Consider the following 13,568-nt stretch of genomic DNA (forward strand, 5'->3'; position numbering starts at 1 on the left):
TATAAATACGTAGAAAAAAACTACACAGCATGAAAAGTCCATCCTTTTCTACAATTAATGATGCAACTTTCTTTTAACGTAGAGGTGCTGAAGGCTAAGTAATTTCTTTCTTTCTTTTTTTTTTTTTTAAAGTAATTTCTTTCTTACTTGTATCAGACTTAGCCCTTTCCTTCCACATCCCCCAGCAACAAATCAGAGTTCCACATCTAAAATTAAGAAATGGTACTGATATTTTTTTGGGGGTGGGGTAGGGTGGGTACTGGGGTTTGAACTCAGGGGTACTCAACTACCGAGCCACATCCCCAACCATTTTTTTGTATTTTATTTAGAGACAGGGTCTCACTGAGTTGCTTAGGGCCTTGATAAGTTGCTGAGGCTGGCTTTCAACTCACAATCCTCCTGCCTCAGCCTCCTGAGCTGCTGGAAGAACAGGTGTGGGCCACTGTGACCAGCAATTTGACATGGTGATAATAAAGTTATTTTCTTCCCCCAAACAGGCCATTTAAAACTAAATTACTTACAGGATTTTTTGGGTCAGGCATGGTATAGAAAGGTCTTACAGCCAATGGATACTTATCAAGAATATAAAAATCTGTATCATACTATAAAAAGAATAAAGGCAATTAAAATACATTTTTAAAATAAACTTTTTTGTTAAATTAATATTTTTAAACAAGTATATTTTTGCTCTTCAAAATTACTAGATTTACATTATAATTATAAATATCCTGCTTTTTTGAAGTAACATTTATATCCTACAGCATTTTGTCATGTGTTATAAATAACTGCAGTACCTAATCTTTGGAAGCTATTTACCAGCCAAAATTTGAGCCATGGTTCAAAATTTGAATCAAAGTCCAATTTATTGCTTTTTTGAACATGTAATCTCTAATTGCTCCCCCATCATAAAGTATATTTGGATAAACATCTTTGATTTTCAGTATTTTCCCTTTGTTATTCTAGCTCATCTCAACATTTCAGACACATTATATCAATTGTTAGGTTTTTACAGAAAACAAGTTAAATCTATGGATTATTTTGGGAAAAAACTGACATCTGTTACAGTATTATCTTTTTTTATAAACTTTGGTTACCTTCTCAATTTTTAAGATATTTAAGTAAAGTTTAGTAGTTTTCTTCACATGAAAACTACAATACAAAGGAATAAATAATTATTAACATAAAATTATGACATTTTTGTTAGAATATTTACTATGTGACTTAGATTTAATTTTAAAGGAACCCATTAAAAATCAACTATTTTTGACTTTAAACATTTTTGCTAGACCTGAAGAATAGAGAAAATGTCAATAGAGTTAATAAGCTAGAAGAATTTGCCCTGCTGAAAAAGCATTTTAAAGGTATAAATTCAATATTGTACGGTTTCAGAAATAACTGAGTTCTTTAGTCAGATTAACCATGTTAAGTGCTATTATCAAGAGGAACTCAAGGACTGTTTCATTTCATTAAATCATTGTCTTAATTCTTTTAGAAAGACCATAGTAAGTTTTAACTTTTATTCCATTTGGTGCTTTTAGTTTTAGAAGTTGAGATAGTAAAGTAGCAGAAGAAAGCTTATTTATCTTCAAGTCTCGTAAGAGAGTAGGGATATTCAGGAAGAATTTAAAAAAACAAATGCAAATAACTTTGAAGTCCTTTCTAACTAATCTAATAATGACTTAGAAGAATTTTTTAAAAAAGTACCATTCCCCTTTTATTTATTCTGGAAGGTTACCACCGTAGAAGAGTTTTAGAACCTTCTGCAACTATCCTCTTGTACAAAGATATTTCAGACATAGAAAAAAAGTGCAGCATGCATAAGAGTTCTTACCTTTTCCTTTACCAAACGACCCAATAGTTTTTCATTTGGTGTACTGAAAATGAAAGATGAAGTCAGGTGTTTGAAGATTAATCAGCAACTTAAAAAGATTTTAAACTAGCCAGGCATAGGAGTGCACACGTCTTTAAACACAGTGGCTCCAGAGGCAGAGGTAGGAGGAGATCAAGTTCAACGCCAGAGAGGCCCTAAGCAACTCAGCAAAAGCCTCTCTCAAAATTAAAAATAAAATAGGCTGGGGATGTGGCTCAGTGGTTCAGCATCCTTTGGTTCAATTTAAAATTAATATGGCACTCCTTCCTGTAAGTCCTTAAAGGACAAAAAATATGGCCAAAACAGTTGTTTATCACACTGCTTTTCAAAAGGCAAGTACTACAGAAAACCATTTATGAATGAAACTTAGCATTTATAAGTGCTGCTCCAATAATTAGGACCAAAGAGAATTTAGAAATTAATTAAGAAGCATCATGGAATAATTTTCTACAATTACATATAATAAAACTTCACTAGACCAACGTAAACTAATCTTGCCCTTAATTGGTCCCCTCTGCCTTTTTCCCCACTGGTGGTGGGAAATTAAACTCAGGACCTCAGACATGTTGAGGACCTGTGTCTCCACTTTTTGGTATTCTTTATCAAACGTCTGTAAAATAAAACTCAATATTTAAAAGTATTTAAAATGTAATAGTATCTACGCAGATACATTAAATTTCTAAAGTCAAGAAGCAGTTTCTTTAGTGTTTAATTTAAGGGAAATTTCCAAAATCCTTAATATTGCCAATTTAGAATAATTATAAAACTTATATGATTTGCCTTTAAATGTCATCGAGCAGTATAGGGGATGCCCAAAAACACACACACACACACACACACACATACACACACACACAAAATACATATAATAATTATAGATACACACATAATATACAAATACATTGTCTATAATTAAATACATATTTCTTGTAAAGGAACAAAAATAAATAGTGGATTTTAAGTACAATTTACTTAAAAAAAAAAAAAAACATAAAAAATGCCAATAGTATCCTTTCCCTCCCACATGTGATATTAGTTGTGATAAGCCGATAGTAATTTTTAATTTTTACTAAACTACATAATTTGTTTCTAAATTACAAGTTGTATGATCTGGATTTAGATTACATAATATCATGCAATCAAATAAAAAACAGTATCTCCCTCCCCCATTCCAGTACTAGGTATTGATCCAGGAGTTCTCTACCACAGAGATGAGCTACATCTCTGCCTATTTTATTTTTGACTTTGAGACAGGGGATTACTAAATTGCCCAGGCTGGCTTCAAATTACAATTCGCCTGTCTCATTCTCTTGAGCAGCTGGGATTACAGATGTGCACCACCAAGCCCAGATAAAAGTAATAATTTCTATAACTTTGGGAGATGTTAACATTTTTATGCCCTGATTTTGTATGAGGGTAGATTGGGAAAGAAAACTAACGTATTAGGTGATAAGATCAAAAGCAAAATTCCCTATCTCTTGAAAGGCATATAAATATGTGTGGTAGGAAATGATGTTTATGAACAAAATTTTAGAAGCTTACGCTTTCTATATTATAGTTTAAACATAATATTTTATTTCAGATCATACATTCATAAAATAGTATCATACTATAATACCAAAGTTAATAAAATTTATCAGGTGAGAAAAATAATTTGTTAATATGTTCATTCTTTTATATATTAAAACTAATTATTAAAGGTTTTTAAAAATTCATAAAAACAAACCTCAGATCTTCTTCATCTCCCATTTCAACTCCAGCTTCTCTAAGCATAGCCAAAGCTTCACAATACTCTAGTCTTAAAGTTGGTTCCAAAAATTTGAAGGGTTCACAAGGGAACTGTTTACTCACGGTTTGAATTTCAGTCTGAAACCTATATGTACAATGATTTAGTTAATAAAGTTTGTGAGATAAATGTTTCCCCACAAGAGGTCACTGTGGCAATATATAAAAAAAAAAAATCATTATTTGAATCAGTATACACACCAGGAAAATCATTATCAAATTATTAAAGAATAAAATTAATACTTAAAATACTTAGTAACACTTCTTGGTCTCATATTTTTGTAAGCAGAGAAACATTAAAGGATTCAAATTTTTTTTGTGACTCAATAATATTAAGTATTGTTAGAACACAAAATATCTATTTTATGAAGCATTTAAAAAACTAACTTTTAAACCCTTTAACAAGACCTTTATCTTCAAGGAAGACCAAATTAATGAATACTTGTCCTACCTATACCCTGCTACAATTCCCATTATAATATTGCAAATTCATTTAGGACAGTGCTAATTTCTTTTCTATTTTGATAATTCCCATAGTATATGCCTACCCTATATACCATAGGCCTAAGACAAATGTTAACTAAACTGAATTTCTGATGTGCAAGATGATATTTCATTAAGATTTAAAAAGTGCCAGGCACAGTAGCACACACCTGTAATCCTAGCAGCTCAGGAGGCTGAGGCAGGAGGATCGGGATGATCATGAGTTCAAAGCCAACCTCAGAAACAGTGAGATGCTAACCAACTAACTCAGTGAGACTCTGTCTCTAAATAAAATACAAAACAGGGATGGGGATGTGATGTTCAGTGGTAGAATACCCTGAGTTCAATTCCTGGTTCAAAAAAAAGATTAAAAAAGCAAGCCAGGTGTGATGGTGCTTGCCTGTAATCCCAGCAACTCGGGAGGCTGAGGCAGGAAGATTGCAGTTGGAGATCGGTCTCAGCAATTTAGCAAGACCTGTCTCAAATTAAACAATTAAAACAGTTGGGGATATCGCTCAGTGGTAATGTGCCCCAGGGTTTAACCTTCAATACCAAAATACAAACAAACAAACAAATAAACAAACAAACTTTTGCTAAAGTATTTATGGATGAAATGATAAGTGGGAATTTGTTTTGCTTCAAAATAAAATACGGGGTAAAGGAAATAGGTAAAATAAAATTGGTCATGGGTTGACAACAGTTGAAATCAGGTGATGAGTACAGGGTTGTTCATTAGGCTAATAGCAATACTTTAGTATTTATTTTGAAAACTTTCTTAATTAATAGACTTGCACCCTCCCCTCCCCTTTGCCCAAAGTTTCTCCATTCTCCTTATGCCCCCTTCCATTATGGATCAGCATCCACTTATCAGAGAGAATATTTGGCCTTGGTTTTTTGGGATTCGCTTACTTTGCTTAGCATATTTATTCTAGTATTCTTTATATAGCATTTGTACCTTAAAAAACACTTCCTTTCTTGGCGGGTACCAGGGATTGAACTCGGGGGCACTAACCACTAAGCCATATCCCCAGCCCTATTTTGTATTTTATTTAGAGTCAGGGTCTCACTGAGTTGTTTAGTGCTTCATTTTTGCTGAGGCTGGCTTTGAACTCTCAATCTTCCTGTCTCAGCTTCCAGAGCTGTTGGGATTATAGGCATGCCCGACTGCGCTCGGTTTAAAACACTTTCTTTTTATTGTCTTAGAGACTTTCATAAGAACAAAAAAATTTGATCACAGATTTATTCAAATCTTAACAGAAGGATTAGGAAGACCCTAATAATTTCTTTTTGGTACCAGGCTTAACGCAGGGGCACTTATCCACCAAGCCACGACCTCAGCCCTATTTTGTATTTTATTTAGAGATAGGGTCTCAATTAGTTGCTTAGTGCCTTGCTGTTGCTGAGACTTGCTTTGAACTCAGGATCCTCCTCTGTCTCAGCCTCCAGAGCTGCTGGGATTATAGGCATGAGCCACCACGACTAGCTTGCTTTGAATAGTAATCCTCACTCATGTCTAACAATGGTAGTACAAAAATATGACTATCAATGCTTAAAAATTCATTTGTATATTATTCTTCTATTAGGTAAAAACTAATCTGAAAGGAACAAGAAAGATATAAGCCCAATAACCCAATTTACAAGTGACACAGAATCTTAAAATTTCTAAATGAGTCATAGAATACATAAAGAAGACTTATTTTCAAATTGCCACCTTAAGAGTACTGAATAAGTTCAGTAATAATGGCGTCTCAGTGTGTAATAAGAGACTGGATTAATCAAAAGGGCCTGATTCATGCTTGCTCTGTTATTTAGAATCAAAGTAAAAATTTCACTAATATTAAATGGAGATGCTATAACTATCTAAAATAGGTTTCAGAAACTTTCTTGAATTATATATGTGAAAAGAAAATGAGAAAAACTGCATTCCTGCATCAGGGTTTCAAAGGCTACTATTTTATAAGACAATATTATTAGTTGTTCCATGGCTAGCTGAATTGAAGTTGCTTAGAATAAACAGTATCAAAATATTTCAGAGGACAAAAGTTAAACATACTAACTTCACAAAGCAATGCAGAGACTGCCTAGAAAATACTAGTGCATATGCTACAGTATTTTAATATAAGATCAATGATTAATTTCTGCATTCTTGAATTTATTCATTATCCCTGCAATGTTTAAGTAAAATTCATATTTTTGAACTCTTTAATAAAAAGTATCAATGAAGCATATAAAATATAATGAACTGTTAAATCAGTGTTCTTAAAAAAAAATCTCAAATATGGTCCTTCATCAGCTTTAAAATGCTAGATTAAGTCTGTTATTACCTACCTGATAACTGAAGTATAGTCACCAGGATGGAGAAAGGAAAAAGAGACTTTCTTGGTTTCTTTTCTCTTTGGGGCAGGGTCTGGCAAGTGACAGATATTCCCAAACCCCCAAAAGAAATTCTCTTGACCAACTTGTTCTAATTTTCTTTTCCTGTTTTCTCCATTTTAAACATCATCATATTCCCAATCCCCAAAAGAGAGTCTCTTGATCAACTTGTTTCTGATTTTCTTTTCCTGTTTTCTCCATGTTAAACATCATCACAAGTAAACAAATTTCAATGGTCTTTCAATGATCTTATTTGTTAGTTTAGCATGTATACCTAAAGTGGACATTTTATAAAATTAAATTTTGAGAACATCTAGAACACATCTATTTTTCTATAAATGCCAATTCACCCAGACCTAATCAGGTAAAAACTTCCTTCAGTCTACTAGTTTCTAATTTTTTTCTTTTTTAGTTTTTAGGTGTTGATGGACCTTTATTTTATTTATTTATATGCAGTGCTGAGAATTGAACCCCGTGCCTCACACATGCTAGGCAAGCACTGTACCATTGAGCCACAACCTCAGCCCTAGTTTCTAGTCTTTATTGAGCACAAAATTTAAAGTGACTTAAGAATTAACCATTCCTGATATAGGCTTAATTTACATTAAGACAGGCGTGTGCAACTGTGCCTTAAGGTCTGATGTAATATTATTTTGATCTAATAGCCGAGGAAACTGAGGCACAGAGATGTACAAGGCCTACATAGAAAAGTAGCAAAGGTGGGATTTGAACTTGGGCTCAATTCAAATTTTTTTGGGTGGTAGTGGGGAGTGAACCCAGAAATCCTTTAACACCGAACTGTACTCTCAGTCCTTTTCATTTTTTATTCCACGAACTTGCGATTCTCCTGCTCAGCCCCCTTAGTCACTGGGAGTATGGGCATGCACCACCATGCTCAGTGTCAAGCTATTCCATTCAACTTCTCAAATAATAAACTGCTCTAAAAGTAATAGACACTCTAATTTCTTCAGACATTCAGGATGTCAGTAAAAATCAAACAAAAACAAACAAACAAAAAAAATTCAGCCAAATTGTTCACAATCTGGTAAACTTCACCACTAAAAAGATGTTAACTAGTTGAGGTCCCAACTGACTTGGATCCATAGGTACTGAGTGTGCATTCTTCTAATTTCTGTCATGTATCCCTTAAGGACAGGGCCACTTCTTGTGCTTCTGTCACTGTGAACATCTCAAAGTGTATTTATACAAAGATGACTATGATGTCATTAGGTGATATAATCTTATGGGACCACTATGATATATGTGGTCCTTTGTTGACTAAACCATCTTCATGTAGCATATAACTATATTTAATAGATTAAGGGAAATTTAGTCTACATATTTTCAAGAATTATTATTATCATTGTTATCATTTCCATACTGCTGAGGATTGAACCCAGGGTCTCATATATGCCAGGCAAGTGTTCTACCACTAAGCCACATCCCTAGCCCAAGAATTGATATTATTTTTTAAAGAAGAACCCACGTTGATTTGAAATTAAGGCCAGTTATGGATATAAAATATTTTTTACCTTTCTTGAAGTCCTTTGAATATTTGTACCAAGGTGTCAGCAATTTCTTCTAAAACTTCATGATAATGATAATTAAAAGCCATTTCAATGTCCAGACCAACAAATTCAGTCAGATGTCTGTGGGTATTGGAGTCTTCAGCTCTGAAAACTGAATTAAGAAAAGTAATGAACAGCAAATAGTATTTTAAGTTTTAGATAAATTGGATTTAAATATAAAACTCCATTCAGTAGTGCTCAAGCTATACTATTTTCATATCACTACAGGGCTGGAATGGAATTTGATAAACCATCTGTTTCAGCATTCTCTTGGATATCAAGTTCATTACAAACTCCTACGTTCCTATAGTAAAAGCTATACCAAATGTGAATTAATAAATCAGGCTCATTGAGAACCCCAAGGGAATGTAAGATCCTAAGGTGCCTTCTCAATAATAACAAACAGATTCAATTATGACCAATACAGTAAGTGCTTCTCAATTTTATTAAAACATGACTTAGGCAAAATGAAACCTGTACAAATGAGGTAACATTATACATATTCTAGTCATTACTTCAGTTCAGTGCTCACTAGCCTCACTGCATTTTCTTCCTTCCCAGGCTTTCTAAGTCTAGCTTAGCTCTTCTTTCACATCACTGCCAGATTAATATTCCTATAAACACATCCTTGCTCAGAACTTTGCAATGGTTCCCAAAGGACTACTGTAATAAGACATAAAATGACAAAAGTCTAAAACCTTTATTCTTTCACAACTTAATCTTACTTTGTATATTCCATATCTTCTTCTTTTTTTAAAGTACCTTTATTTTATTCACTTATTTTCATGTGGTGCTGAGGATTGAACCCAGTGCTTCACACGTGTGAGGCGAGTGCTCTACCACTGAGCCGCATCCCCAGCCCCCATTTCTTCTTAATATTAACTGTTCTTTTGTTTTCTCCATGCTCTTTACTTATCCTATTTCCTCTAAAATGTCATTTCTGTTGTTTATATATCCTACTTTGTCCTTAAAGCCCATTTCGGTGTGAATTTTCTTTTATGGTGACTAGCAAATTCCAAAATCTTCCCTTAGTTTTTCCTTGGTACACAATTAACACCAATCTGCTGACTGTTCAGCACAGTCTGATTATTCATTTTAAAAATCATTTGATTATTCCCCGTGACTGCACATCCTTTTTTTTTTTTTTTTTTTTAAATATCTTTTTAGTTGTGGGTGAACATACTACCTTTATTTTATTTGTATGTGGTGCTAAGGATCAAACCCAGTGCCTCATGCGTGCTAGGCAAGCGCTCTACCACTGAGCCACAACCCCAGCTCTGTATGAACATCTTATTAAGTCTTGGGAGCAGGCACAATGTTTATTCCCTTGTCATTCAGAGCATGACTGCAAATCAGCAGCATCAAGCATCTAGTACCTATGTGCTTTTAAGAACTGCAGAATATCAGGCCTTATGCCAGATCTAACTGACTAGAATCTGCATTTTAACAACATCTCCAGGTGATTCATATGCATTAATATTTGAGAAATGCTGGTTGATACTTCTTTTATGTACACAGTACCTAACATAAGACTATATATGCAGCATGTGTTAAAACAAATAACTGGCTAATAAATTCAGAAAATTAAAGACACTTAATGATCTTGCCAGTTTCTCTATTATCAAGCACCTAATTTTTATTAAGCTATCAAAAACTATTTATAACTTGTTAAGTTTTAAAAGAATGAAGGAAAGCTGATGTTTTTCTTATAATTAGCTTCATAAAAAATATGCCATATGATCACACGCCTGTACTTATAGCAAACGTATTTTAAAAATGATATTAGATATAGACATTTTTCAGTAATTTCTAACAGACTTCAGCATAACACCAAAATTAAGCATATAAATAATAATAAACAGAATGGCTCTGGAATAAAATAATTTTTGTTTTTTAGGGGCACTGGGGACAAACCCAGGGTTACTTTACCACTGAGCTGTATTGCCTAGCCCTTCTATTTATTTTTAAAAATACTGAGACAGGGTCTTGCTAAATTGCTTAATGTCTTGCTAAATTGTTGCGATTATAGACATGTACCACCATACCCATCTGGAATGAAAAGAACAACACTGGAGACTTCTAAAAGAAGAGGTTATTAAAGACAAAAAACTGGGCTGGGGATGTGGCTCAAGCGGTAGCGTGCTCGCCTGGCATGCGTGCGGCCCGGGTTCGATCCTCAGCACCACATACCAACAAAGATGTTGTGTCCGCCGAGAACTAAAAAAAGACAAAAAACTATAATATCTGACAGATTGCACCTATCTGGGTTTTAGTACTGGGGGGGGCTTGAAAGAATAGTTCAAACGTGAATTATGATTTGCTTTAGTTGCATGTAGATAAAATAATTAATATATTTAGGTATATTTCAGACTGAATATTTTCAAAGCATGCATCTTTAAAATGAAATATTCTGATAATAAAAATTTCTTCAGCATTCTTTAGTAAGAATATATAATGCTTATGATTCTATTGACATGAATGATGTTCAAATGTTTAATGAACTAGTGAGTATATATGTATTCTAAATAGTCTACTTTCCCCCCTAAAATGTCTACTCAAACACATTCTGATTTCTACCTCAAAGTCTAATAGTGAGCAGATAAAAGAATTTAAATTTTTAAAAGCGCCTGTACATCAAACACACACAAAATGTGTTTCTAACACTATAATTATTATATCATTAATGAACTTGGAAAAAAAATCATAACTGACAAAAATCTTACCTGGTCCAATACAGAACACCTTCTCAAAATCAGCACAAATGCACATTTGCTTATACAGCTGTGGAGACTGAGCTAGGTATGCATTATTTTTAAAATATGATACAGTAAATACATTGGCTCCTCCTTCACTGGCAGCTGAAATGTAAACATTTATATATTATAATCAGTTATAAGTTTATCAATGTAATCCTTTAGTAAAAACAATTTATCCTTTAAATTTGAACAATGTAGTTCAAAAAAGAAAAACTGGAAAATCAAGAGCTGCAGATAAATTACAGTCTATATAGTATTCTTATATATATGTGATTCTACATAGTTTATATTTAAACCACATTGACTTCTTTGGCTACAAATGCCTCTTTTCTGTACCAATTTCAAATCTATTAAAGCTCCTTTGTAACTGTAAAAACAAAACACAGAAAGGAAAAAGATAACCATTTTCTAATTATCAAGAATGCAAGGCCAGGCACTGACATACACTGGTAATTCCAGCAAATTGGGTGGCTGAAGCAGGAGGATTCTAAGTACAAAGCTAACCTCAGCAACTAATTGAGACCCTGTCTCAAATGGAAAAATAAAATGATTGGGCATGTAGCTCAATGGTAAAGTGCCCCCTGCAAGCCCAAAAAACAACAAAAAAATCAAAACTTCATTTTAAAATTTTAACTAAATACCACTCATAATACTCTTTTTAAGCAATTCTCAAAAGGGCAAAATAATTAAGACAAGGTTTTCATGTAAGAATAAGAATTAGGGCTGGGGTTGTGGCTCTGTGGTAGACTGCTCGCCTAGAACATACAAGGTCCTGGGTTCAATCCTCAGCACCACATAAATGTAAAATAAAGATATTGTGTCCACCTAAACCGAAAAATAAATATTAAACAAAAAGAATAAGAATTAATGTAATTTTCCCATTAATGGATATTCAGAGATTTTACAATACAGTTTGTACAAAAAAAATTATTATACCAATTTCAAAAGATACTTAAACAATGAATAGCTCCTAGTTTAATTTCAGAAACAGGAATTGTGCTTTTTGTGTTACTGTCCCATTTTAAAATCATCATCACAAAAATGGAATGAGGGGATGTAAAATTACTGATAGTGTTGATAAATGTCTGCTAATATATAGCATGAGCTTTGGAAAAAAAAAAGCTTCTTGATAATAAATCTTAAGGGACAGTTGCGATTCTCCAGTATTAAAGTAAAAATTAATATAAATATTTTGAAGCTTACCTGAAATAATTTTAGGAGTCTGGATTTCCACAAAACCTTTGTTAATTAAAGTTTCTCGGAAAAGATGGCAGATGCCAGACTGCAGACGGAAGACTGCCTGACTAGTTGATGTCTATAAGACAATAAAAAATGTAATAAAATCAATTTCGTTCACCATGTGTGCTCAGCACTGCTAGAAACCTAAAAGCACACAAACGTAACACAGAAGGTGATAAGGACGCTGGAATGTAATGACTATATATGATCATAGAAATGCTATGAGCAGATGTTTTAATTTGTAAGAATTCCATAAAAGAAAAATATTTCTTAACTAATGAAATACCTTACTTATAAATTCTATTCTTTTTTTTTTTTCCTAAAGGCAACCATGAAGTGAGTTTACCGATGTTTATGCAGCATACAAATCCTTTAAGGGAAGATTTTAGCACTGAATAATAAATGAATAAAGCAACCATACACTTAATTAATTATTATCAAGAATACTTGAATTGCAGACAATCATGTGTTTGTTTCAATTAAATCAAGAAATTAAGAAAAAATAAAAGGGGTAGATATCCTATGACACTGACTTCTCAAATGGCATCTAAAGCACTGTCCACCAGTCACCTTTTGTATTTTTTCTCCCTTTCCCTACTTTCTTTCTCAGTTTCTTTGGTCCCCCAATTTACTTTCAGCCCCAACCAAATCTAATAGTTGCCAGAAAGTTCTAGAAGTAATTGTCTCTGTTCTATACTAACTTTTGATCATTTGGTCAAAAGAAGTGGTTTCTTACCTGAAAGTCTTGCCTAATACATTAGAAGGAGGGGAAAAAGGCATCAGGAAGTTATTCTGTGACTAGATAGACATTTAGCAAAAAACACCTGACCTTAAAACATTGATAGCTGTGAAAAGCTGGAATGGTATTCAGGAATTTCAATTATTTACCCCATGTCAAAGGGCTTTACTCTTGATTCAGTGAATACAGCATTCATTCTGAATGTAGACAGTAGCACCCTTTGAAAATGCTGTTAATGATGAGATGGCCAATCTACATTTCCTTCACCACAAAAAATGCTACTTAATAACCTTGACTTTCTGTAGGTGGAGTGAAAAAATTCATGTAAACCAGGACATATTTAAGTAACAGTATTCTATAATTCAAAGTCAAAGATACAAATCAATAATTTCCCACAAAACAACTGAAAACATATAAAAGACTCATATAATTTTTTGGACTATTTACTTATTCATTTGCAAGATGTCTACACTTAAACTAGAGAAAGACTTGTGGCTTTTCTTTTACACTATGTGGTTTAGGGAAAAAGGGTTCATTCAATCACAACAGATTACAAAATCTTTTGCTTTCAAAAATATAGTAACCTACAGTCTTTATGTCCTGTGTGAAGATTTAAATCTTATTTAACATTTCAAAATTATAGGCTACTTTGAAGTAGGTATCCTTAATTATTTAATTCACATATATTTCTGATTATTGATTTGCTTTTCAAATTCCCAGGAGTAGAATATCTCAAAAAAGAATGAATGTAGGTA

At 33.1% G+C, this 13,568-nt stretch overlaps 1 protein-coding gene across 1 annotated transcript in view; it reads right to left on the reverse strand.

Annotated features, from left to right (window-relative positions):
- Positions 1 to 13,568, reverse strand: part of Dars1 (aspartyl-tRNA synthetase 1) — a 61,861-nt gene that overhangs the window by 4,921 nt on the left and 43,372 nt on the right. The window contains exons 8-13 of the mRNA XM_026388964.2: positions 12,039 to 12,150; positions 10,803 to 10,937; positions 8,044 to 8,191; positions 3,597 to 3,743; positions 1,832 to 1,874; positions 522 to 602 (exon numbers count right to left, since the gene is read on the reverse strand). Coding sequence (XP_026244749.2) covers positions 522 to 602; positions 1,832 to 1,874; positions 3,597 to 3,743; positions 8,044 to 8,191; positions 10,803 to 10,937; positions 12,039 to 12,150 — 666 coding nt within the window. The remainder of the gene's footprint in view (positions 1 to 521; positions 603 to 1,831; positions 1,875 to 3,596; positions 3,744 to 8,043; positions 8,192 to 10,802; positions 10,938 to 12,038; positions 12,151 to 13,568) is intronic.

Source organism: Urocitellus parryii, chromosome 1, assembly GCF_045843805.1.
Source record: "Urocitellus parryii isolate mUroPar1 chromosome 1, mUroPar1.hap1, whole genome shotgun sequence".
Taxonomy (NCBI): domain Eukaryota; kingdom Metazoa; phylum Chordata; class Mammalia; order Rodentia; family Sciuridae; genus Urocitellus; species Urocitellus parryii.